At 37.2% G+C, this 23,014-nt stretch overlaps 1 protein-coding gene and 1 pseudogene across 1 annotated transcript in view; both read right to left on the bottom strand.

The window, feature by feature from the left end:
- Positions 1 to 23,014, bottom strand: part of HECW1 (HECT, C2 and WW domain containing E3 ubiquitin protein ligase 1) — a 632,276-nt gene that overhangs the window by 396,228 nt on the left and 213,034 nt on the right. The window contains exon 4 of the mRNA XM_036246873.1: positions 16,290 to 16,365. Coding sequence (XP_036102766.1) covers positions 16,290 to 16,365 — 76 coding nt within the window. The remainder of the gene's footprint in view (positions 1 to 16,289; positions 16,366 to 23,014) is intronic.
- LOC118620302 lies at positions 11,960 to 14,106 on the bottom strand (annotated as a pseudogene).

Here is a 23,014-nt window from a genome sequence, read left to right as displayed (position 1 = left end):
TTCTTCTGTTGTTATTGGGTCTGTTCAAGTTTTCTATCTCTGTCCGCTTCAGGAGACTATGTGGTTCTAGAAATTGATCCATTTTGCTTAGATTTTTGAATTTGTTGCCGTATAATTGTCTATAATATTTGTTAACAATCTTTTGTATTTATGTGGTGTCAGTTATTATTTCTCCTCTTTCATTTCTGATTTTGTGTATTTGGGTTCTCTCTCTTTGTTTCTTGGTGAGTCTCGCTAAGGGTCCATCAATCTTGTTTGTCATTTCAAAGAACCAGCACTTTAGTTCATTGATCCTTTAAATTGTTTTTTTGGTCTCCATGTCATTTATTTCTGCTCTGATCATTACTATTTCCTTTGTTCTACTTGCTCTGTTTTGTTGTTGTTGTTGTTTGCTTTCTAGTTCTTTATGTTGCAAGGTTAGATATTATGTTAGAAATTTTTCTTGATTCTTGAAATAGGCCTGTAGTGCTATGAACTTCCCTCTCAGAACTGCTTTTGCTGCATCCCATAAATTTTGTGTTGTTGTGTGTTCATATTTGTTGGTTTCCAGGAAGTTTTTAATTTTTTCATTGATCTCCATGGTAACCCCTTCATTGTTCAATAACATGCTATTTAGCTTCCATGTGTTCAAATGTCTTTGCATGTTCTTGTTGCAATTGATTTCTAGTTACGTGCCATTGTGATACGAGAAGATACTTGATATTATTTCAATCTTCTTGAACTTGTAGAGACTTAGTTTGTGTCCTAACATGTGGTTTATCTTTTAGAATGTCCCATGTGCACTTAAGAATAATGTGAATTCTGCAGTGTTAGGGTGTAATTCTCTGTAGGTATCTATGAAATCCATTTGATCTAGCGCTTCATTTGGAGTCTGTATTTCCTCGTTAGTTTTTTGTCTAGATATATCCAGTTATGTCAGCGGGGTATTGAAGTCCCCTGTTATGATTATGTTAATGTCGATTTCTCCTTTGAAGTCTTCCAAAAGATTTTTACTATATTTTAGTGCTGCTATATTGGGTGCATATGTTTATCAAGGTTATATCTACTTGTTGGATAGATCCTTTCAATATTATGTAGTGGCCTTCTTTGTCTCTAGTTATGGGCTTCATTTTGAAATATATTCTATCAGATATGAGTATTGCTACTCCAGTGTTTAATTGCTTTCCATTTGCTTGAAAATTTTTTCCCATACCTTCACTTTCAACCTATGTGAGTCCTTTGTTGTGAGCTGGGTCTCTTGTAAACAACATATATGTGAGTCATGTTTTCACATCCAGTCAGCTACTCTGGGACTTTTTATCGGAACAGTAAAACTATTCACATTTAAGGTGATAATTGATATGTACTCATTTATTGCCATTTTTGTTTAGTGTGGTTCTATTTTTCTTTCTATTTCTTCTACTAATTACAGTAGTCCTTTTTGCATATCTTGCAGTGCTGGTTTGGTGTTAATATATTCCCTTAGTCTTTTATTTATTTATTTTGTCTGGAAAGCTCTTTATTTGACCTTGTATTTTGAATGATAGCCTTGCTGGATAGAGTAGGATTGGATTCATATCCTTGGTTTTCATGACTTTGATTACTTCATGCCACTCCCTCTAGCCTTTAGTTTTTCTTTTAGAAGTCAGCTCAGAGCCTTATGGGTTTTCCTTTGTAGGTCACCTGTTGCTTATCTCTTGCTGCCTTTAGGATTCCTTCTTTGTCTTCAATTTGTGTCATTTTAATTACTATGTTTCTTGGTGTGGGCCTGTTTGGGTTCTTATTACTTGGAGCTCTCTGTGCTCTTTGAGCTTGAATGCTTTCTTCCTTCTCCAAGTTAGAAAAGTTTTCTGTCATTATTTCCTCAAATATATTCTCTAACCCTTGCCCATTTTTTTCCTCTTCGGGTTCTCCTATGATGCGAACATTACTACGTTTCTAGTTTTCCCACAGTTATCTTAAGTTATCTTCCTGTTTTGTAATAATTTTTTTCTTTTTGTTTTCTGATTGTTTGATTTTTTTTTACCCTGTCTTCTAATTCACTGATCCAGTCTCAGCTTTCTCTACTCTGCTGTTTAGTCATTCCTATGTGTTCTTTATTTCTGATATGTCGTTCTTCACTTCTTCTTGGTGTTTTTTTAATTTCCAACTGGTTGATTTTCAACATTTCTATGTCTTTTTTCATGGTGTTCATATCCTTACACTTGCTGTTTAGCTTTCTCAAGATTATAACTCTGAATTCTAGTTCTGTTAACCCTCTTAACTGCTCCACATTTATCTCATCTTTGGTAGAGGTCTCTTGTTCTTTCATTTGGCTTTTGTTACTGTGTTTCACCATTTTGGCTATCACAGTGGGCTTTGGAGCCTTCCAGATTTTCCCTGTGGGTGTTGTTGTTCTGTTGTTTGAGGCTTTCTCTGCTGGCTTTGGTGAGCCTGGGTGGGTCCACGTTAAACACCACTGTCAAGTCTTACTCTCCTGGGTAGATATGCAAGTCCATAAAGGTTCAGTTATCCTCTAGCTTTTTTCCAGTGGCTATTAATCTCAGTTACTCAGTGCCTTGGAATGTAGCCCTGGTGTTCTGCCTAAGAGGATTTCTAGAGGGTGGGATACATGCTGGTTGTTAATGAGCCTCAATTTGCATTTCTTTGCCTCACCTGGGAAGGGCTGAATCTCTGAGCATGGGGGCTGCTGCTTTTCTGCACATTTCTGGGAAGGAGCACCCTGGCCACTGTTCTTTTTGGCTGCAACTCAGCAAAAACTCTGCATGCCCTCCAAATCCCGTGTTTCCCCATAGAGTTCCAGCCCAGTCTGCCCTCCCTCTGCCATAGCCCGCAGGTGAGTGGTTGTGGCTATTTTAGTGCTCTGTCCTGGCTTTCTGGGCTGTGGAGCATGCTTGGTCTTTATTCCCCAAGGGCGCTGCTCACAGCCAAGACTGCTGCTGTCAGTGGGCTCTCAGCCTGCCACCATCTCATGCTTCTGCAGATCCTACCAGTGTCCCTGGTTATATGGTCCTGTCCTGCTGCTTTTCTGTTGCCTTTTCCTGAGGATTTGTCTTCATTTTAGTTGTAATTCCCATTTGGTCCTGAAAGATTGTCTGTGTGGCTTCTATTCACTCTGCCTCCTTTTTCATATCCTCTAAGCCTGTCTTGTGCACAGCTGGGTCACACAGGCCTTTCTGGTGCCCCCGCACCCTGCAGGTCCCGTGGGTAAGTGTATCGCACAGTCCCTATGGGGACCCAGCTCTATGCCTATGTTATGTGCTGCTGGGTCACAGAGACCTCTCTGGTGCTGAAGCACCCCACAGGCCCCGTGGGTAACTAGATTGTGCAGTCCCTGCTGGTTGGCACAGGCCTCTCTGTTGCTTCAGCATCCCACAGACCCTGTGGGTATCTAGATTGTGCAGTCCCTGGTGGGTTACACAGGCCTCTCTGGTGCATCAGCACTTCACAGGTCCCACGGGAAACTGGATTGCACAGTCCCTGCTGGGTCATGCAGGCCTCTCTTGTCCTTCAGCACCCCACAGGCCTGTGTGTAAGTAGATAGCATAGTCCCTACTGGGTTGCATATTCCTCTATGGTGCTTCAGCACCCCACAGGCCCTGTGGGTAATTAGATTGTGCAGTCCCTGCTGGATGACACAGGCAGTGAGGAGAGTTTTGAATAACCATGCTGTCAGGAAAGGCAAGGCTTTTAAAATTGAACTGTTCCATTTAATTTAAATTGCCTGATCTTATACAATTTCATGCTTGAGAGATAGAGACAGACAGGGAGAAAACAAACAAAATCATTTGTAATAGTGGTTTATAATTATTCTGAGATTTTTTGAAGTCATTTTATTTTTATTAGAAATATATTTATCATGTCAAAAACATAAAAATCTTTTTTATTATTGAAATATTTCCCCTCAAAATTATTCTGATCTATATTAATAAAAGAAGCTGAGGTAACGGTACATTGAATGGATTCCCAATCATAGTATAAGTTGTGAAGTGTTTGAGTAATTTGTTACTAATGATAAAGTACAGATGTTTTTATGTAAATTTACTTAAAATTATTTTGAGTTGTTTTGAGGTTATTTTCATAATAAAATTATTCTACTCTTTTATACATTGTTATGAGGGGGGGAAAAAGAGAGAAAGTTCAAGTATCACAAAATTTTGCAGGTAGGCTGAAACCATAGAAGTGTGTGCAGAAAAGGAAGAATACAGAAACTTGATACTTTCTCCTTAGAAAGGCCTATTTATATGGTTGGCTCTTAGCTAGTATGTGGTAAGCTGGATCTCTGGAGGGTTCCCACACCTCAGAACTGACAACAGTGGCTCACTGTGTGTGTGTAAACCATGTGGTTTATGTTAAACATTTGCTTTCCTTCTGGGAGTCTGGAAATTTGATACATGCTAGACAGAGGTGCCTGTGTGACCAAATCCCAATGAAAACCTTGGCAATGAGTCTGTAATGAGCTTAATTGGCATACAACATTTCATATGTATTGCCATGGCTTGTTCCTGGGGAAAATAAGTGCATTCTGTGTGATTCCACTAGGAGAGGACCCAGAGAAACTTACCACTGATTTCCTCTAGACTTTACCTTAGGCATTGTTTCCCTTTGGTTATTGTGCTTTGTATACTTTCAGTAAAATAAATCATAGCCATGAGTATGATTATATGCCAAATTCTAGTGAATCAACAAATATGGGATGTTGTTGGTGCCCTGACTGACAATATGACAGATTTACTCATCATAAAATATATGACTACCACTACCTGTATCAGGTCCACCTCTACCACCTACATTTATTGGCAAGTTGCTAAATTCTGGGAACTATTCTATGAACTTCAAACACATTATTTGATTTAATTCTAACCATAAATTTTATAAGATACATATTATATTACTAACTTGAAGAAGAGAACAATGCAAGCTTATAAGTTAAGTGATTTGACAAGGTTATCAGAGCTGGTCAATATCAGAAATAAAATTGGAACCTGGCTTTTTGATTTCTAAGTCTTTGCATTTAACCAATATGTTATATTACCTTTCAATACAAATGCCAATTTTGGCATAGGGTAAATTGTTAAATATAAGTAGCTCATTTTTTGTGGTCTCTGAGCATTTGACTTTTATCATTTTTATTCTCTATTTTTGTCTCTTTTTTAAAATTAAATTTATTGGCATGATATTTGATAATAGAATTTTACAGAATTCAAGTGTATAATTCTGATACATCATCAGTATATTGCATTGTGTGCCCACCTTCCACAGTAAAATCATTTTCCATCACCATATATTTGATCCCCTCTACCTTTCACTACTCCATTACCCCGCTTTCCTTCTGGTGACCATCATACTATTGTCTGTGTCTGAGTTTTTATTTTTTTGTCTTGTTTGTTCATGTGTTGCTTTCAGTTTTATATCACACATAGATGTGAAATCATATGGTTCTTGAATTTGAATTTTTGTCTGACATTTTGCTTAGCACAATATTCTCAAGATCCATCCAAGTTGTTGTAAGCATTGTTTCATCTTTTCTTATAGCTGAGTAGTAACCCATTATATATATGTACTGCATGTTTTTTATCCAATCATTTATTAAAGGACACTGATTGCTTCCATATCTTTGCCATTGTGAATAATGCTGCAATAAAAATAGGGGTGCATATATTTTTGTAGATAAATGTTTTCAAATTTTCTGGTAGATACCCAGAAGAGAGGTTGTGAAGTCATATGGTAACTGTATTTTTAATATTTTGAGGAACCTCCATACTATTTTCCATAGTAGCTATCAGTTAGTCTACATTTCCACCAGCGATGAATGAGGATTCCTTTTTCACTACAACCTCTCCAACACTTATTATTACTTGTATTGTTGATATGGCCATCATAACAGGTGTGAGGTGGTATCTCACTGTAGTTTTAATTTGCATTTCCCTTAGTTCTAGTGAAGTTGGATATTTTTTCATAAAGCTCTTAGCCATTTGTCTGTCTTCTTGAGGGAAGTATCTGTTCAGGTTCTCTGCTTATTTTTTAATTGGATTGTTTGGTGTTGAGTTGTCTGAGATTTTTTTATATTTTAGATATTAAATCCTTGTCAGTGCTGTTGTTTACAAATATGCTCTCCCACTCAGTTGGCTGCCTCTTGGTTTTGTTAGTGGTTTCTTTTGATGTGCAGAAGTTTTTAATTTGATATAGTTCCATTCATTTATTTTTGCCTTTGCTTTTTTTTGCCTTTGGGGTCAAATTTATAAAATCCTCTCTAAGACCAAGGTCCGTATGTTTAGTACCTATGTTTTCTTCTATGCAATTTTTGTTTCAGGTCTTATATTTGGTCTTTGATCCATTTTGAGTTAATTTTTATATATAGGGACAATAGCAGGCTAGCTTTATTCTTTTGCATGTGGCTTTCCAATTTTTTCAGCATCATTTATTGATAAGGTTTTCTTTACTGTATGTTTTTGGCTTCTTTGTTGAAAATTATTTGCCCATATGTATGTGAATTTGTTTCTGGGCACCTGATTCTACTCTATTGGTTTGTGTATCTGTTTTTCTGCCAATAACATGCTGCTTTGATTATTGTCACTTTATAGTATAATTTGAAGTCAGAGAGTGTGATACCTTCAGCTTTGTTCTTTTTTCTCAGGATTGCTTTGACTATTCAGGGTCTTTTGTGGTTCCATACAAATCTGATAATTGTTTTGGTTTTATTTCTCTAAAAAATGCCAGTGGGATTTTGATGAGGACTACATTAAAGTTGCATACTGCTTTGTGTAATATGGCCATTTTAACTATGTTGATTCTTCTAATCCATGAACATAAAATATCTTTCCCCTTCTTTGTGTTTTTCTCACTCTCTCTTAATAATGTCTCATAGTTTTCAGTATATAAGCACTTCACATCCTTTAAGTTTATTCACAGGTATTTTATTCCTTTAGCTTCAATTTAAAAAAAACAAACATTTTTTTTTTCATTTCTTTTTCTGAAATTTCATTCTTAGTATCCTGCCACTTTACTGTATGTGTTTATTGTTTTTAATAGATTTTTTTTGGAAAAGTCTTTAAGATTTTCTATGTGAAGAATCATGTCACTTGCAAAAAGTGGCAATTCTACTTCTGCATTCCCAATTTGGATGCCTTTTATTTCTTCTCTTTACTGATTGCTCTGGCTAGGACTTCCAGTACTATGTTGAATAACATTTGTTAGCATGAATATCCTCATTTTTTTTGATCTTAGGGAGAAATTTTCAGTTTTTCACCATTGAGTATGATATTAGCTGAAGGTTTGCCATATATGGTCTTCATTATCTACTTTATTCTGTTTTATCAAACAACTTGTATATATCTGCATTAATATGAATGAATCATATGTTTGATACTTGATAAACTTAGTCACTCTTTGTCATTTTTGTTTTCTCCCAAAGAAAATATTTTGCTTTACCACACACTTATTTTTCCAGATTAATCTTATTAATTTAATAAGATTAAATTAATTTAATAATCTTATTAATTTAATTAATTTTTGATTTTTCAATCAAAAATTAAGATTTTGATTGAAATTGCATTGAATATATGCATTAATTTGGGAAGAATTGGTAGCTTTATAATACTTTTTATTGAAGAAAATGTTGTTTTGTTTTTTTTTTTCCTTTTTTTTAGATCTTCTTTCATGCCTTTCAGTAAACTTTTATAGTTTTCTTTTTAATCCTTAACCAAGGATATTTTCTATTGATTTTCAGATAGAGTGGGAGGGAGGGTGGGAGGGTAAAGAAAGAGAGAGAGAGAAAGAGAGATAAACATTGATGTGAGAGAGGCATATCAAATGGTTGCCTCCCACACAACCCTAACCAGGGTGGGGGATCAAACCACAACCAAGGTACATGACCTTGACTGTAATGGAATCTGGGACTTTTGGTCCGTGGGCTCATGCTCCAACTGCTGAGCCAAACCGGCCAGGGTATATACTTTTCTTTATAAAGACTTAAACAATTAAATTAATTTTGGAGTAAAAATGTTTGAAAACTGCTGCACAAGGAGTATAATTAAAGTGTACTGGGTTGGCCCTGGTCAGTATGGTTCAGCAGTTAGAGCATCAGTCCAAGGACTGTAGAGTCCCAGGTTCGGTTCCTGCTAAGGGCACATACCTTGGTTGCAGTTTGTCCCCGGCCCCGGTTGGAGTTATGTGGATGGCAGCCAGTTGATGTGTTTCTCTCACATTGATGTTTCTCTTTCTCTCTCTTCCCCCCATCTCTCCCTCCTGCTCTATCTAAAGATAAATGCAAAAAAAAAAAAAGTCCTTGGTTGAGGATAAAAGAAAGTGCACTGGGTTGGGAGTCAGAATATCTACCTTTAAGTTTGGAACACTCAATATTGAATTCTGTAACTTGAGGTTATATTTAAGTATTTTAGGCCTCAACGTTTTCAACTATAAGATTATAGGAATGCATATCTATAAGAATACATAAAGTTTTACGATTTTCCTAAAGTAGATGCTACATTAAATGGATAATACTTCATTTTTGCCTGTATTAGTGTTTTGTTCTGATGGCAAACATAATGCACACTTATAATAGCATTTTTAAGCACACACAAAAAAAATAGAATTTGAAGATTATTTAAAATTTCACACATTAGACTTTTCCTCTATTACCTTGTAGTATTATTCTCTAAAACTCACTTTTAATTCTATGATATCTTTTAGAATTATTTAAAATATTTTTTTGATTATGATGGAAAAAGATCTCCCCCACAAAGGTGACTGTGGGAGACTGTTTGCATGGCATCCATTTTGCTAAAATCTGCTCTGCCATCTCCTGCCCCAAGGCAGGATATCTCTGTATACAATGTTTCTGCATTCCTTTAAGTAACCATTTACTCAGCCAGTTATGCTCTGTTTATCTTTTGTTCCACCCGGGATATTTGCGGGATATTTTCCTGAAATTGCATCAGGGTGGTTACCACAAACTTATCGCTTGGCAACAATGTTCTTGTTTTTCTGCTTCTTGCCCTATGTCTACTGTGGATCTCCCCAGAATAAACGAGACTTGATCAGAGCCCTGTCTTGTCTCCATTTCTCGTGTCTCTTGTCCCTCCTCATCCTCACCCCCCCTCTAGAGTCCTCGTTGCTCGACCTGCGGGATGGGTCAGGTGACCACAAACTAATCCGTGGAACGTGTGTATGTCACATTACATAGTAAAAGGGATTTTGCAGAAATTATTAAAATTAAGAATCTTGATTGAGATGAAGAGATTATTCTGGATGATCTGGCTGGGCCCAGTGTAATTATAAGAGTGATTATAAAATGGAGGCCAGAGGGGCAAAGTGAAGAGAAACTGAAGTGATGATAAAGTAGATATTAGAGTGATGCAATCACTAGCTAAAAGTGAAGGCAGACTCTAGAACCTAAAAGAGATTAGAATGAATTATTCTTTGGAGACCCCAGAAAGGAACCAGTCCTGCTAACATGATTTTAGTCCCTTAAGATCATTTTGAACTTCTGACTTCCAGAATTATACAAATATATTTCTGTTAAGTCACTAACTTTGTGGTAATTTGTTACAGCAGCGATAGGAAACAAATATATTTGGCTTTCCATGTTTTTATTTATTATCTTTCTTTATTTTAGACTTAGTTAATAGGTGCCACACTTTCCTGTATTTTATTGAAAGTACAAATAGAGAAGTGATTAATACTTTACTTCTATTAAGTAAATATCTGTCAATAAACAATTTATTTTTGTTTTGATGTATGTCTTCAACTCTTTTATGAAATAGAATCTTTTACCACACATTCTTCAAGTCAAAATGTCTGCTATTTATCATGTTGTATAGTCCTGGTATTTTTCTATCCTTAGTTTGGTCATCCAACTGGCTACTGTTGAAATCCTCACCTCTGCTTTCACACTTGGAGATGACTAGCATCTATTCAAGTTTTTGTTTATACTTTTTGGAATTGCTTAGATTTTCTGATCTTTTATTTTTGTTATTTTATTTTTTTTCTCTAATGATTTTAGAGAAAGAGGAAGGAAGAGGGAGAGAGAGATAGAAATATCGATGAAAGAGAACATCAATTGGCTGTATCCTGCCTGCCCTCTTCCGAGGATTGGGCTCACAACCTGGGCATATGCCCTGACTGGGAATCAAACCAGCATCCTCTTGGTTCATGGGTCAATGCTCAACCACTGAACCACACCGACTGGGCAAATTTGCTGATCTTTTAATCTTGTTTTTCTTTGAGGCATGGGATGTATTACATTATGGTTCACTCTTGGTGTTGTGCATTCTACTAGTTTTTACAAATGTATAATGACATGTATCCACTTTGGGGTATCATGTAGAGTATTTTCACTGTCCTAAAAATCTTCTGTGCTCCACATATCCATCTCTCCTCTCCCAATTCTAAGCAACCACTGATCTTGTGACTGTCTCTAGAGTTTTGCTTTTCCCAGAATGTAATATAGTTGGAATCATACAGCATGTATGAGTTGCTATTTTTTTTTTTCAGATTAGCTCTTTTTTTTATTACTTTTTTTTTTTTTTTTTTAAGCACTGAATGATACTCCATTATCTAAAAGTACAACAGCTGATTTACTCATTTACCTCCTGATGGACATCTTGACTGCTTCCAAGTTTGGACAGTTATGAATAAGGCTACTATAAACATCTACCGGTAGGTTTTGTGTGAACTTAAGTTTTCAATCCTTTGGGTAAATTTCAAGAAATGTGATCAACAGATCATATGGTAATGATACCATTGTAATAAACTATTTATTAATAATAATAATAAGGCAAAAGTGAAGGTCAGATATTATAAGCATGGCCAATTCAGGCAGCTAAACCAGGAAGCTGGAATTTCACACCCTCAGGGATCCACCAGCCCATTCCCTGCAAAACATTGGGGGAAGGGGTCCAACAAAGGGGAGATGGGCATATGCATAGTCAAGTTAGGTTGATATAGGGAAGGTACTTACTTGCCAATCTAGTCTGGGGAACCAACCATAACTTGGTTAGAGGGGCCAAAGCCAATACAAGCCCACAAAAATGTGGGTGCTCTTGTGGCTCTCTTACATTCGCCTGAGTTCCCTACGTAGCCAAGTGGCCCTGTGTACCTCATATACAATGAACTGATAGACTTCAGTGGGAAACACAAACTAAGCTAGCCTGATGTTGAATTGGACTATGCCTTATCATGAAGCAAAAACTCTGGGAAACATCTTTAATTCTAGTTCTGCTGAAATTATAGCTACACTTCTTCCATGGTGGGAAAAAGAAAAACGGGATCTTGGAAAGTAAGGGTTTAATTCCACAGAAAGCTATCTACAATATCTCATCCTTCCTTGTGAGTCTCACAAAAATTATCTTTCTTGAGATATAGCAAGAATCCCATTCTCATCAGAAACCAGTGGGGATGGGGAAAGCTCCCCATTGATAACAGTAAGATTATGTTTAGTTTTATAAGAAACTACAGCAACTTCTTCCAAAGTGTCTGTACTATTTTGCATTCTTACCAGCAATGAATGATGGTTCCTTTTTATCTACAACTTTCAGCATTTTGTATTTTTAATTTTCTCTATTTTGGCCTTTCTAACAGGTGTGCTATGATATCTCATTATTGTTTTATATTGCATTTCCCTGATGATATATAATGTGGAGTGTCTTTTCATATAATTATTTGCCATCTGTATATCATTGGTGAAGTGTCTTCTAAGGTCTTTGGCCCATTTTTTCAACTGAATTGTTTTTTTTTCTTCTTCATGTTGTTGAGTTTTAAGAGTTTGGGGTTTCTTTGGTATATTTTGGATAGCTATACTTTTTAAAAGGTATTTTAAATATTTTTTTCTAAAAGAATAATATAAAATTATTAAAAAATGACAGCAGCCTGGGGTCCATATCTGGAGGGGAGGAGGTGCTAGTCGCTCCATTGCAGTGGGTAGGTACTTTCTGGTTAATGGGCAGTGTAGAAGTCGAAGACCAGGTTTGGACTTGGCCACCTATAGCACAGAGCAGTCTATATCAGCAGAAGGGACAGCCTGGCAGTGCTTGGCCTTCACTGACCACTAGTAAGCAGTCACATTTTTCTGCTTCTTGGCTACCTACTCCTCAGAGAGGCAGCTGGTTGGCAGGACCTAGGCTAGGTGTCCATCAAAGAAGATTTGACTGGTGTGGAGGGCTGATATGGGGAGCTCTCACAGTCCAGGAGCTCTGCCCACATCACACATCATTCTTGGTTTGATCATCTCATTTAGCCCCGTGCCCACAGCTGTTTTAGTCTTGGCCAAGAGGCCCAAACAGACAGAGAGCTCCAATGGGCTCCAGGACACAGGTCCACTTGAAAGTCGTGGGACCAGGAGATAACTTTCACTTTTGAGAAGGGGCCTCCACCTCACCCCATTCTTGCTCTTAGATGACTTGCTGGCTTCTGAAGGTGGGAGCTTGCTGAAGGAGAGGATGGCATGTTGTTAGGCAGTGGTGAGGTAATGACATGGCACCCACCCATGCACTCTGCCTGGCTGCAGGCAGCTGCCACACTGGGGGGAGCCTGTAGGGTAGCTGGGGACAAGGGTGTCCTTGGAAGGATGGGGTGGAAGCTGGGCAGGCAGGACTGGGGGTGGGCTTGGAAGGTAGGGGAAGCTCGTGGTAGAGGATGGACTCAGGGGAGAAGATAGGGAGGAGCTGACAATGTGAGATGAAGGCTTAGCTGCCAGTGGGACCTTTTTCCACATATGTGAGCTGAGGTGCCTTTTCAGCACGGAGCTCAGTGCCCAGCAGAACTGGTTCAGCCTGCAGCTATACACGTAGCACCTGGGACTCATCAACCAGGTCCTAAAGGTGCAGAACACCTGTGGCCTGAAGAATAGAGTTTTATAATGGCAGTCAGGGGGTAAGTGAAGGTCATCAGATGTCTCCTCCTCACTCTCCTCACTGGAGGCCTGGGCCTCACCCTGAGCATGGGAAAGGGGAACAGGCCTGGGTCCCTATCACCACCACAGGGGCCCTCCTCATTCAACTCACTCTCAGAGGAGGCCCCAGACCTGGGCAGTGCACAGTATAGGTAGGACTGCCTGATATGAGCTGATAAAGTGTTGCTGGGAGCAGCTGCTGCTGCTACAACCTGGACTGAGGAGGAGGGTTTCTGGAATGAGCTCTCGAGAACTGGCTCCTTGTGATCTGGGCTCTTCTCCTTGACAGAGGTGGACTTCACCTCTTCCATTAGCACATCAAAGTCCTTAGCCCAGCCCTGGACATCTGGGCGTTGGTGCACTAAGTGATTCTTGCAGGTCAGCAGGTGGGTACAGATCATTTAGGTCTCTGGATTTATTATCCCGTATTACCTGTTGAAGTCACACTTCTTCTGTAGCCATTTTCTGGTGAGTTTTGGGGGGCAGTCTAGCCCCACTATGCTCATTTTAGGGGGCTGTTTTCAGTTTGGTGACTAAGGCCCTAGCTAAGGGTTATCTTGATGCTCACTCTGCCAGGAAGGTCTTTAGAGAGGGACACCATGGGGGATTTTCCAGGGGAGTCTTTGGGAAGGCTGGTTGGCTGGTTGAGGGAACCAGAGGATGAGGCCACCCTGATTCTGTGTTCACTGGGCTTCAGAAAACTGGACATCATCTCCAGATTCACTACAGGCATGAAAAGGTAGAGGTTGTCTGCTGGGTCTTCTCAAGAGGCTGGTGACCATGGCTCTAGGACCCCTGGCACTTCTCCCTGGAGGAAGTTTTGGTGGAATCTGGGACCCTACAAGCTTGACCCTGACCATTCACTATATGGCATTTCTGAGAACTGGCAGGGGTTGGAGGTGAAGGTGGGGCTAGGTGTAAAGCTTGCTGAGGGGCAACATCTTTCACAGTGCTTCAGGAAAGCTTGAGGTTTCATCACTTTACTGCAGTGGTTACACACAACAAAATAGAATTTGTCATGGGCAGGGCAGTTCCAGAAGATGGACGTGTCTTCTCTGATGATGGTCATGCATCCAACTTGTTCCTGCCTTTGTTACTCTCCACTAGCTCAGCTCCATTGGCAGGGAGAGGTCAACTAGTTCTACTTGAGCTTCAGCTTTGTCCTGTGAAGTCATGCAAACTGGGCACCTGTGCTTCAGATCAGCCATTGCTGCCACCCTGTGTTCATATACTGCCATCACCATGGTGGGTATGGTAGATGAGCCCTACCCTGTGCCAAGGTGGGGGTGGAGTAGGGGAGTGAAGGTGGTTGCCTTCTGCCTGGATAACTGTCCTTCTTTAGGTGTGTCTTTTGTAAGTATCTTCTCTCAGAATATGATGTGTTTTCTCGTTCTCAGCAGAAAAATTTAATTGTAATAAAGTCTGTATTATTTCTTTCACATATCAATTATTTTTTCATGTATCACATCTTTGGTGTTTTATCTAAAAAGGCATCACCAGCCGTGGCCCTTGGTGGGTGGTTCCACTGGTTGGATTTTCCTCCCATAAAGGTTATGGGTTTGATTCCTAGTCAGGGCACATACCTAGGCTGTGGGTTCCATCCCCAGTCAAGGCACAATGAGAGACAACCAATCAATGTTTCTCTTTCATCTCTCTCTCTTTCTTTCTCTTTCTTCCCCTCTTCTTCTCTCTAGAATCAAGAAACATATCTTCAGGTGGGGATTAAAATATAAAAATAAAAATAAAAAGGCATCACCCTACTCAAGGTTATCTAGATTTTCTACCATGTTATCTTCTAGGAGTTTTACAGTTTTGCATTTTACATTTCAATCTATGATCAAATTTGAGTAATATTTTTTTTTTGTGTGTGTGAAGGGTATAAGGTCTGTCTGTGTCTAGATTAATTTTTTTTTTTTTGCTTGGGGATGTCCACTTGTTTGAGCACCATTTGTTGAAGAGACTATTTTTGTTCCATTGTATTGTTTTTCCTCCATTGTCAAAGATCAGTTGATTCTATAGGATGTCTATTTCTGGGTTCACTATTTTGTTCCATTGATCTATTTTTATATGCTTTCACCAATACCACACTGTCTTGAACTCTAATGTTATATATAGTAAGTTTTGAAGTTGGGTAATGTTAGTTCTTCAATTTTGATCTCCTTCAATATTGTGTTAACTATTCTGGATCTTTTGCCTTTTCATATAAATTTTAGTATCAGTTTTTCAATATCCAAAAAATAACATGCTGTAGTTTTGATTGGGATCATATTGATTCTATACACTGAGTTGGAAAGAACTGACATCTTTCAATACTGTGTCTCCCTACCCATTAAGATGAAATGTTAATCCATTTACTTAGTTTTTTGATTTCATGCATCCGGTTTGTAGTTTCCCTTATATGGATCTTATACATAATTTTTAGATGTATACCTAAGTATTTCATTTTGGGGATTCTAATGTAAATGGCGTTGTGTTTTTAATTTAAATTCTACTTGTTCATTGCTGATATATAAAAAAGTGACTGACTTTTTGTATAATAACCTTGTATCTTGCAGCTTTTCTATAACTGCTCATCAATAAATCTTTAGAGACACATTTCCTTTATAGGGGCTTACTTAAAATGAAAAACCTCAGTTGACTGTTCATCTCTAAATGACAGTGCATAAGTGTGATCTCAGATCTCTGACTTTTATGGCCTACACCATTTGTTGGTTTGACAGCAAGCTAAGGTAATATTTTCTCAAACTGTACTCACCAGAATTGTAGAGCTTCATACCATTGCATATCCTCAAAGACCACTTAAAGTGGAACAGAGCTTTATAGAGCATTTTAGCCAGAGCAACTGAGTTTTTCTTTATACTTTTAATTTTGAAATTATTTTATATTTACAAAAAGTTGCAAAAATAGTACAATATCCATTATCCAGTTCCCCATTATCAACATATTATAGAACATTATTACATTATTAAAACTAAAAAATTAACTAAATATTCTTAACTATTAACTAAATTAAAGACTACTGATTTTTCCATGAATCTACTTTTTTTAGCAGCTCAATTGGGCTTAATTGAGGTTTTATTTAGACAAAGGGTCTACTAGCTGCTTCTCTCCTTGGGCTTTCCCTTACCTCCACTTCATTAAAACTCTCAATTATGGCTATTTGGCAATGGAGGAAAAGTAGAATAGTAGTTTCTCTTATCATCTCAACATGCTTTTGCATCTATTACTTATTGAATCCTCCATATCCTCATAAGGTCAGGAGAATAAAGCAGATGTTTTTAATATTTGTTTTATAGATGAAGAAACTGAAGCACAGAGAGGGTAAGTAACTTTTAAGTAAGAGTCAAATTAAAGTGGGTCTCCTGATAGTTGTTTAACATTTCTGTTCTCTCCACAAGGCCATCAGGTAAGCAAAACATACCTGAGAGAGAAAAGCTGATCAGCCTTCGACTTCCTTGCCCCTGGACAGTCTCATAAGAGCCAATGCTTTTAAAAATCTGTAAAAAGAAGAAAAACGAGAGAAAAGGAAAACAAGCATTAAAATAGATATATTCCAACATAAAAATGCTTTATTACAGCTATTTATCCAGCTATATTCTATGAAGACAGCAGCACTGTGATTCTATTAGGCTATTATTGATTAAAACAAACTTCTAGCAACCTAATGCCTTTTTGCCAGTAATAGAGTGGGAAATGTTAGAGGGGATGAGGTGTACTTTTCAGAGAAATGAAATTAACAAATAAAAGTACTGTGATATTAGCAGTTCATTGTAACTACTTATGTAAACAATGCCTTTTTACATTCAAATTAACAACAAAAATGTGGTTATTAAAGCAGAACCTAAAGGAGTAGAATGATAGTTGATAAATGTTTACTGTTGTAATGTGCTTTCATTTAACAAAGTATAGTGTTAAACTGCTGTTTCTTCATTTCTTCTGATCTGTTTAATTATTTAGAAATTTCCAGGAAATTTTGTTTATTAGGGAGAAACCTGAACATGGCATTAAGAAGTGACTCTGAGGTCGCCTTTATTTAATTTCCTTCCTGCAGACTTTCAGAATACAACTGCTGCATGGGTAATCGAAAACAATTTGCAAACCAGGTTGCTAAAATGTTTTCTTTTCATTGTTGTTCAATATTTACCTTTTAATGGGTTAATAAAAACAGCTAGAGTCCTTGCTTTCATTCTCTTTTAGGTACGTTTTACTCAGAAGTGACTCTGAGTATTTATTCAAAAGGCAGAGTTACCTTTGTATACATTGTGTATTTGCAAAAAAGAATTTTAAAAAATCTGAGTATTAAGCCAGTCTACCCACTGTCCACTTTTAGAAGACAATCTGTATTTAAGAAAGAATAATGAAAAACTTTATAACCTGTGACTCAAAGTCTCTTTGTTTATAGGTCGTGAGGGCTTGTTCTCTATCTTTATCCTGCCTCTCAGTACATTTGGTGCTATGAGTTGTGGTTGGATGTTACCATCAACTTGCCTTATGTAGGACTGGAAACAATGACAACATCACTAGAGCTCATTACTTAAACCAAAAAAAAAAAGTACAAAGAGATTATTAGAACACCTGTTAAAGCAAGGTACCTCTAATGGGCCTATGTACTTGGCTACAGCTTGTGTGTAAACCTCCTCAGTATGTCTACTCTTAGGTCTAAGTGGGCAGTGCACCTCAGAAATGCTGGATAGCTCAGCAGAGGGAACTAATATAGTGGGCATATGGAATAGAGTAAGAGACTGTGCAACTGTTTTATAGGTCTGTGTCTCTAAGGGTCTCATTTGATAATAAAAAATCAGAGAAAAACAGGGCTGAGACTGATGAATTAGAAGGTTAGTTGGTCTCAAGAATTAGGCCTCTTCGCATTAGAGAGCCCATTTCTACCTACTTATGTAAGCAATATTCTTCATTCCACCTGGTTGACACAGAGCAGTAGAGATCAGAAGTTGCATCCTTGAGAGGGACCACTCTTCTAACTCTCAAAGCACCCAATATGCACAAGCAAAATCAGGGCTCAAAATTCTTTAACATTGTAGACTTTTCTTCTTTTTGAAACCTATGCCTGGGTAAAGGCCATAGGAGCCTATGGCAGGCTGGCCACTACATCTTACAATGTTGTATTAGTCTAAGTGGAACAATTACAATTGATTGTTTCTAATCTTAGCTTAAAAATGTAAATATCTAGCTTGTTCCTTCTCATAGTTTAACTTCCTTAAGGACATAACAAATACTCTACTTTTCATAGAGCCTTATAAAATTATAAGTCAAAAGTGTGTGCATTCCAATTTATATATTTTTTAAAGTATGGAATTAAACTGAACATTTACTGCTAGGCTAAAATAAGCTTAAACCTGTAATGATAACAATGAATAGTACATTTTTTTCTTTCTATTTAAAGAATACATATTTACATTAAAAAAAAATGGCAGCAGAGTGAATGAAGAAGGCTACACAGACCATCTCCCAAGACCAAACTGGAATTAAAACTAAAATAAAGACAAATTGTTGGGAAAAATCAACAGAAAAGTAGCATGTGAGGGCCATATAACCAGGGACACTGAGTCAATCCTGGTAGGATTGTGGAGGCACGGGAAGGGGGCTGGGAGCCCACAGACAGCAGCAGTCTTAGCTGTGAGCAGCACCCTCAGGGTTAAAATCCCAAGCCTGCTCCACTGTGCAGAGGGCTGGAACAGAGTGCTAAAATAGCCACAGCCACTCACCTTGGCCTCTGGTAGAGGGAGGGAAGACTGGATAGAAAATGTATGGAGACACTCAGGATTTGGAGGGTACTCAGAGCTTTTGCTGAGCTGTGGCCAAGCAAGATGATGGCCACCTTACTCCTTGAAAAGGCTCAGGGGAGAGGTGGTGGTCCCTCCCTTGAATATTCAAACCTAACCACATAGGCCAAGGAAATGCAAATTGAAGCTCACTAACAACCAGCATCTGAACCCCCTTGGGAAATACTGTTACTCTCAGCAGCTGAGGAAGTTTTTCATTCAACTGAGAACCCAAGTCTCTTCAAGTAACTGAGACTAATAGCCTCCAGGCAAAAAGCTAGAGGTAACTGAACCATTCCTGGGCTTGCAAATTTACCCAGGAAAGTAAGACTTGACAATGGTGTTTAAGGTTATTCCTCCCATGCTCATCCAGTTACAGTAGAGGGATCCACAAATAGCAGAACACCAACACCCAAAGGAAAAATCTAGCAGGCCCCCAAACACTGAGATAGCCAAAATGGTGAAACAAAGAAGCAAATGCAAAATGAAAGAACAAGAGACCTCTACCAAAGATGAGATAAATGAAATGCAGTTAAGCAAGTTATCAGAGGTAAAATTCAGAGCCATGATCTTGAGGAAGCTCAACAGCATGAGTAAGGACCTCAACACCTTGACTAAAGATATAGAAAAATTGAAAATCAACCAAACGGAAGTGTAAAACCACCAAGAAGAAATGAAGAATGACATAGCAGAAATAAAAACAAAACAAACAAACAAAAAAAAACATTGAAAGAACTAAACAGCAGAGCAGTGGAAGCTGAGAACTGGATCAGTGAATTAGAAGGCAGGGTAGAAAAAATAAACCAATCAGAAAACCAAAAGGAAAAAACAATTAGAAAACAGAAGACAGCTTAAGAGAACTGTGGCACAACTGGAAATGTAATAATATTTATATCATAGGAGTCCCTGAAGAATAAGAAAATTAGCAAATATTAGAGAATATATTTGAAGAAATAGTGACAAAAAACTTTTCTAATTTGGTGAAGGAAAAAGACATTCAAGTTCAAGCACAGAGAGCCTCAAGTAAGAAGAACCCAAACAAGATACATAATAATGAAAATGCCAATAATTAAAGACAAAGAGAAAATCCTAATGGCAACAAGACATAAGCAACAGGTTACCTACAAAAGAAACCCATAAGGCAATCAGCTGACTTCTCAACAGAAACCCTTACAGGGCAGAAGGAAATGGCATGAAGTGATCAAGGTCATGAAAAACAAAGATCTGAACCCAAGACTACTCTATCCAGCAAGGTTATCATTCAAAATAAAAGGTCAAATAAAGAGCTTTCCAGAGAAAAAAAGGCTGAGGGAATACATTAGCACCACACAAAAACTGCAAGAAATGTTAAAAGGACTTATGTAATTAGTAGAAAAAGCAGAAAGAAAAATATAACAACACTAAAAAAAAAAAAAAAAAAAAAAAGGCAATAAATAAGTACATATCAATAATCACCTTAAATGTAAATACATTGAATGTTTCAATAAAAAGACACACAGTAGCTGATTGGATAAGAAAGCATGACTCATCTATATGTTGTTTACAACAAACACCTCACAAAAAAGACTCACATAGGTTAAAAATGAAGGGATGGGAAAATTCTTCCAAGCAAACAAGCAAACATACAAACAAACAAGCAAAGAGTTGGGATAGCAATACTCATATTTGACAAAATAGATTTCAAAATGAAGGCCATACTAGAGACAAAGAAGGTCACTACATAATATTGAAAGGATCTATCCAACAAGAAGATATATTCTTGGTAAACATATATGCACCCAATATAGGAGCACAAACATATATTAAAAATGTTCTGGAAGACTTCAAATGAGAAATTGACAGCAATATAATCATAACAGGGGACTTCAACACCCCACTGATATCACTGGATAGATCTTCTAGACAAAAAATTTACAAGGAAACAGAGACTCTAAAAGAAGAACAAGACCACATGGATTTAATAGATATCTCCAGAAAATTACACCCCAAAACTACAAAACTCACATTCTTCTCAAGTGCACATGAGACATTCTCAAAGATAGACCACCTGTTAGGGCACAAATTAGTCACTACACATTCAAGAAGATTGAAATCATATCAAGCATCTTCTCAGATCACAATGGTAAGAAACGAGAAATCAATTACAACAATAACATGCAAAGACATTTGAATACATGGAGGCTAAATACCATGTGATTAAACAAGAAATGGATTATTGAAGACATCAAGGAAGAAATGAAAAACTTCCTGGAAACTAATGAAAGTGAACACACAAAAACACAAAATCTGTGGGATGCAATGAAAGCAATTTTGAGAAGGAAACTTGTAGCACTACAGGCCTACCTCAAGAAGCAAGAAAAATTTCTAATAGACTATCTAATCTCACAACATAAAGAACTAGAAAGCAAACAAAAATAAACCCCAGAGCAAGCAGAAGGAAGGAAATAGTAAAGATCAGAGCAGAAATAAATGACATGGAGACTAAAAAACAATTCAAAGGATCAATGAAACAAAGAGCTGGTTCATTGAAAAGATAAACAAGATTGATGGACCCTTAGCGAGACTCACCAAGAAACAAGGAGAGAGAACCCAAAAACACAAAATCAGAAATGAAAGAGGAGAAATAATAACAGACACCACAGAAATACCAAGGCTTGTTAACAAATACTATGAACAATTATATGGCAACACATTTGACAATCTAAGCGAAATGGACTAATTTCTAGAAACACATAGTCTTCCAAAACTGAACCAGAAACAGAAAACTTGAACCGACCAATAAAAGCAAAGGAAATTGAAGATGTAATCAAGACGCTTTCAGCAAACAAAAGCTCAGACCCGGACAACTTCACGGGGGAGTTTTATTGAATATTAAAAGAAGAACTAACCCCCATTCTCCTCAAACTATTTCGAAAAAAATAAAAAATAAAATAAAGATGGAAAATTTCCAAACTTGTTTTATGAGGCCAGCATAATTCTAATTCCAAAACCAGAAAAAGACACTACAAAGAACGAAAACTACAGGCCAATATCCCTGATGAACATAGATGCAAAAATCTTTAAAAAAATACTGGCAAATAGAATCTAGCAGTACATCAAAAAAATTATTCACTATGATCAAGTGGGATTCATCCCAGGGATGCAAGGATGGTACAATATTCGCAAATCAATAAATGTGATATACCACATGAACAAAATGAAGAATAAAAACAACATGATCATTAATCCACATGATCATTAATAAATGTTGGAAAAGCAGTTGACAAAATCCAGCACCCACTTCTGAGAAAAATGCTCAGCAACATGCAAATAAAGGGATTATATCTCAACATAATAAAGGCCATATATGAAAGACCTATAGCCAACATCATACTCAATGGGCAAAAATTAAAAGCATTTCCCTTAAGAATAGGAACAAGAAGGCAGGAATGCCCACTTTTGCCACTCTTATTTAACACAGTACTGGAAGTCTTAGCCACAGCAATCAGACATGAAGAAAAAAGAAAAGGGATCTAAATTGGAGAGGAATAAGTGAAACTGTCATTATTCACAGATGACATGATATTATACATAGAAAACCCTAAATATTTCCTCAAATATCTACTAGATTTAATAAATAAATTTGGCAAAGTAGCAGAACACAAAATTAACATAAAAAAATTGATGTTATTCTTATACACCAATGATAAACTCACAGAAATAGAAACTAAAAAATAATCTCATTTACCATCGCCACAAAAAAGTTAAGATACCTAGGAATAAACTTAACCAAAGAAGTAAAGGACCTATTTGCAGAAAACTACAGGACATTAAAAAAAGAGAGGAAGATATAAAAAAGTGGAAGCACATACCTTGTTCATGGATTGGAAGAATTAACATCATTAAAATGTCCATATTACCCAAAGCAATCTATAGATTCAATGCAATCCCCATCAAAATACAAATGACATATTTCACAGAACTAGAACAAATACTTCAGAAGTTTATATTGAACCAAAAAATACCCCAAAGAGCCACAGAAGTCTTGAAAAAAATAAATTACAAAGTAGATGGAATCACAATACTGGATATCAGGTTATACTACAAACCTACTGTAATCAAAACAGTGTGGTACTGGCACAAGAACAGGTTATAGACCAGTGGAACAGAACAGAGAACCCAGAAATGGACCCAAGACATTATGCTTAAAATTAACATTTGACAAAGGTGGCAAGAGCATACAATGGAGTAAAGACAACCTCTCTAATAAATGGTGTTGGGAAAATTGACAGCTACATGCAAACAAATGAAACCTTACCATCAACTTTTACCATACACAAGAATGAACTCAAAATGTATGAAAAACTTAAATGTTACTCATGAGTCC

This window comes from Molossus molossus, unplaced genomic scaffold (genome assembly GCF_014108415.1).
Source record: "Molossus molossus isolate mMolMol1 unplaced genomic scaffold, mMolMol1.p scaffold_m16_p_7, whole genome shotgun sequence".
NCBI lineage: Eukaryota > Metazoa > Chordata > Mammalia > Chiroptera > Molossidae > Molossus > Molossus molossus.
This window is presented reverse-complemented; position numbering and strand designations above follow the sequence as displayed.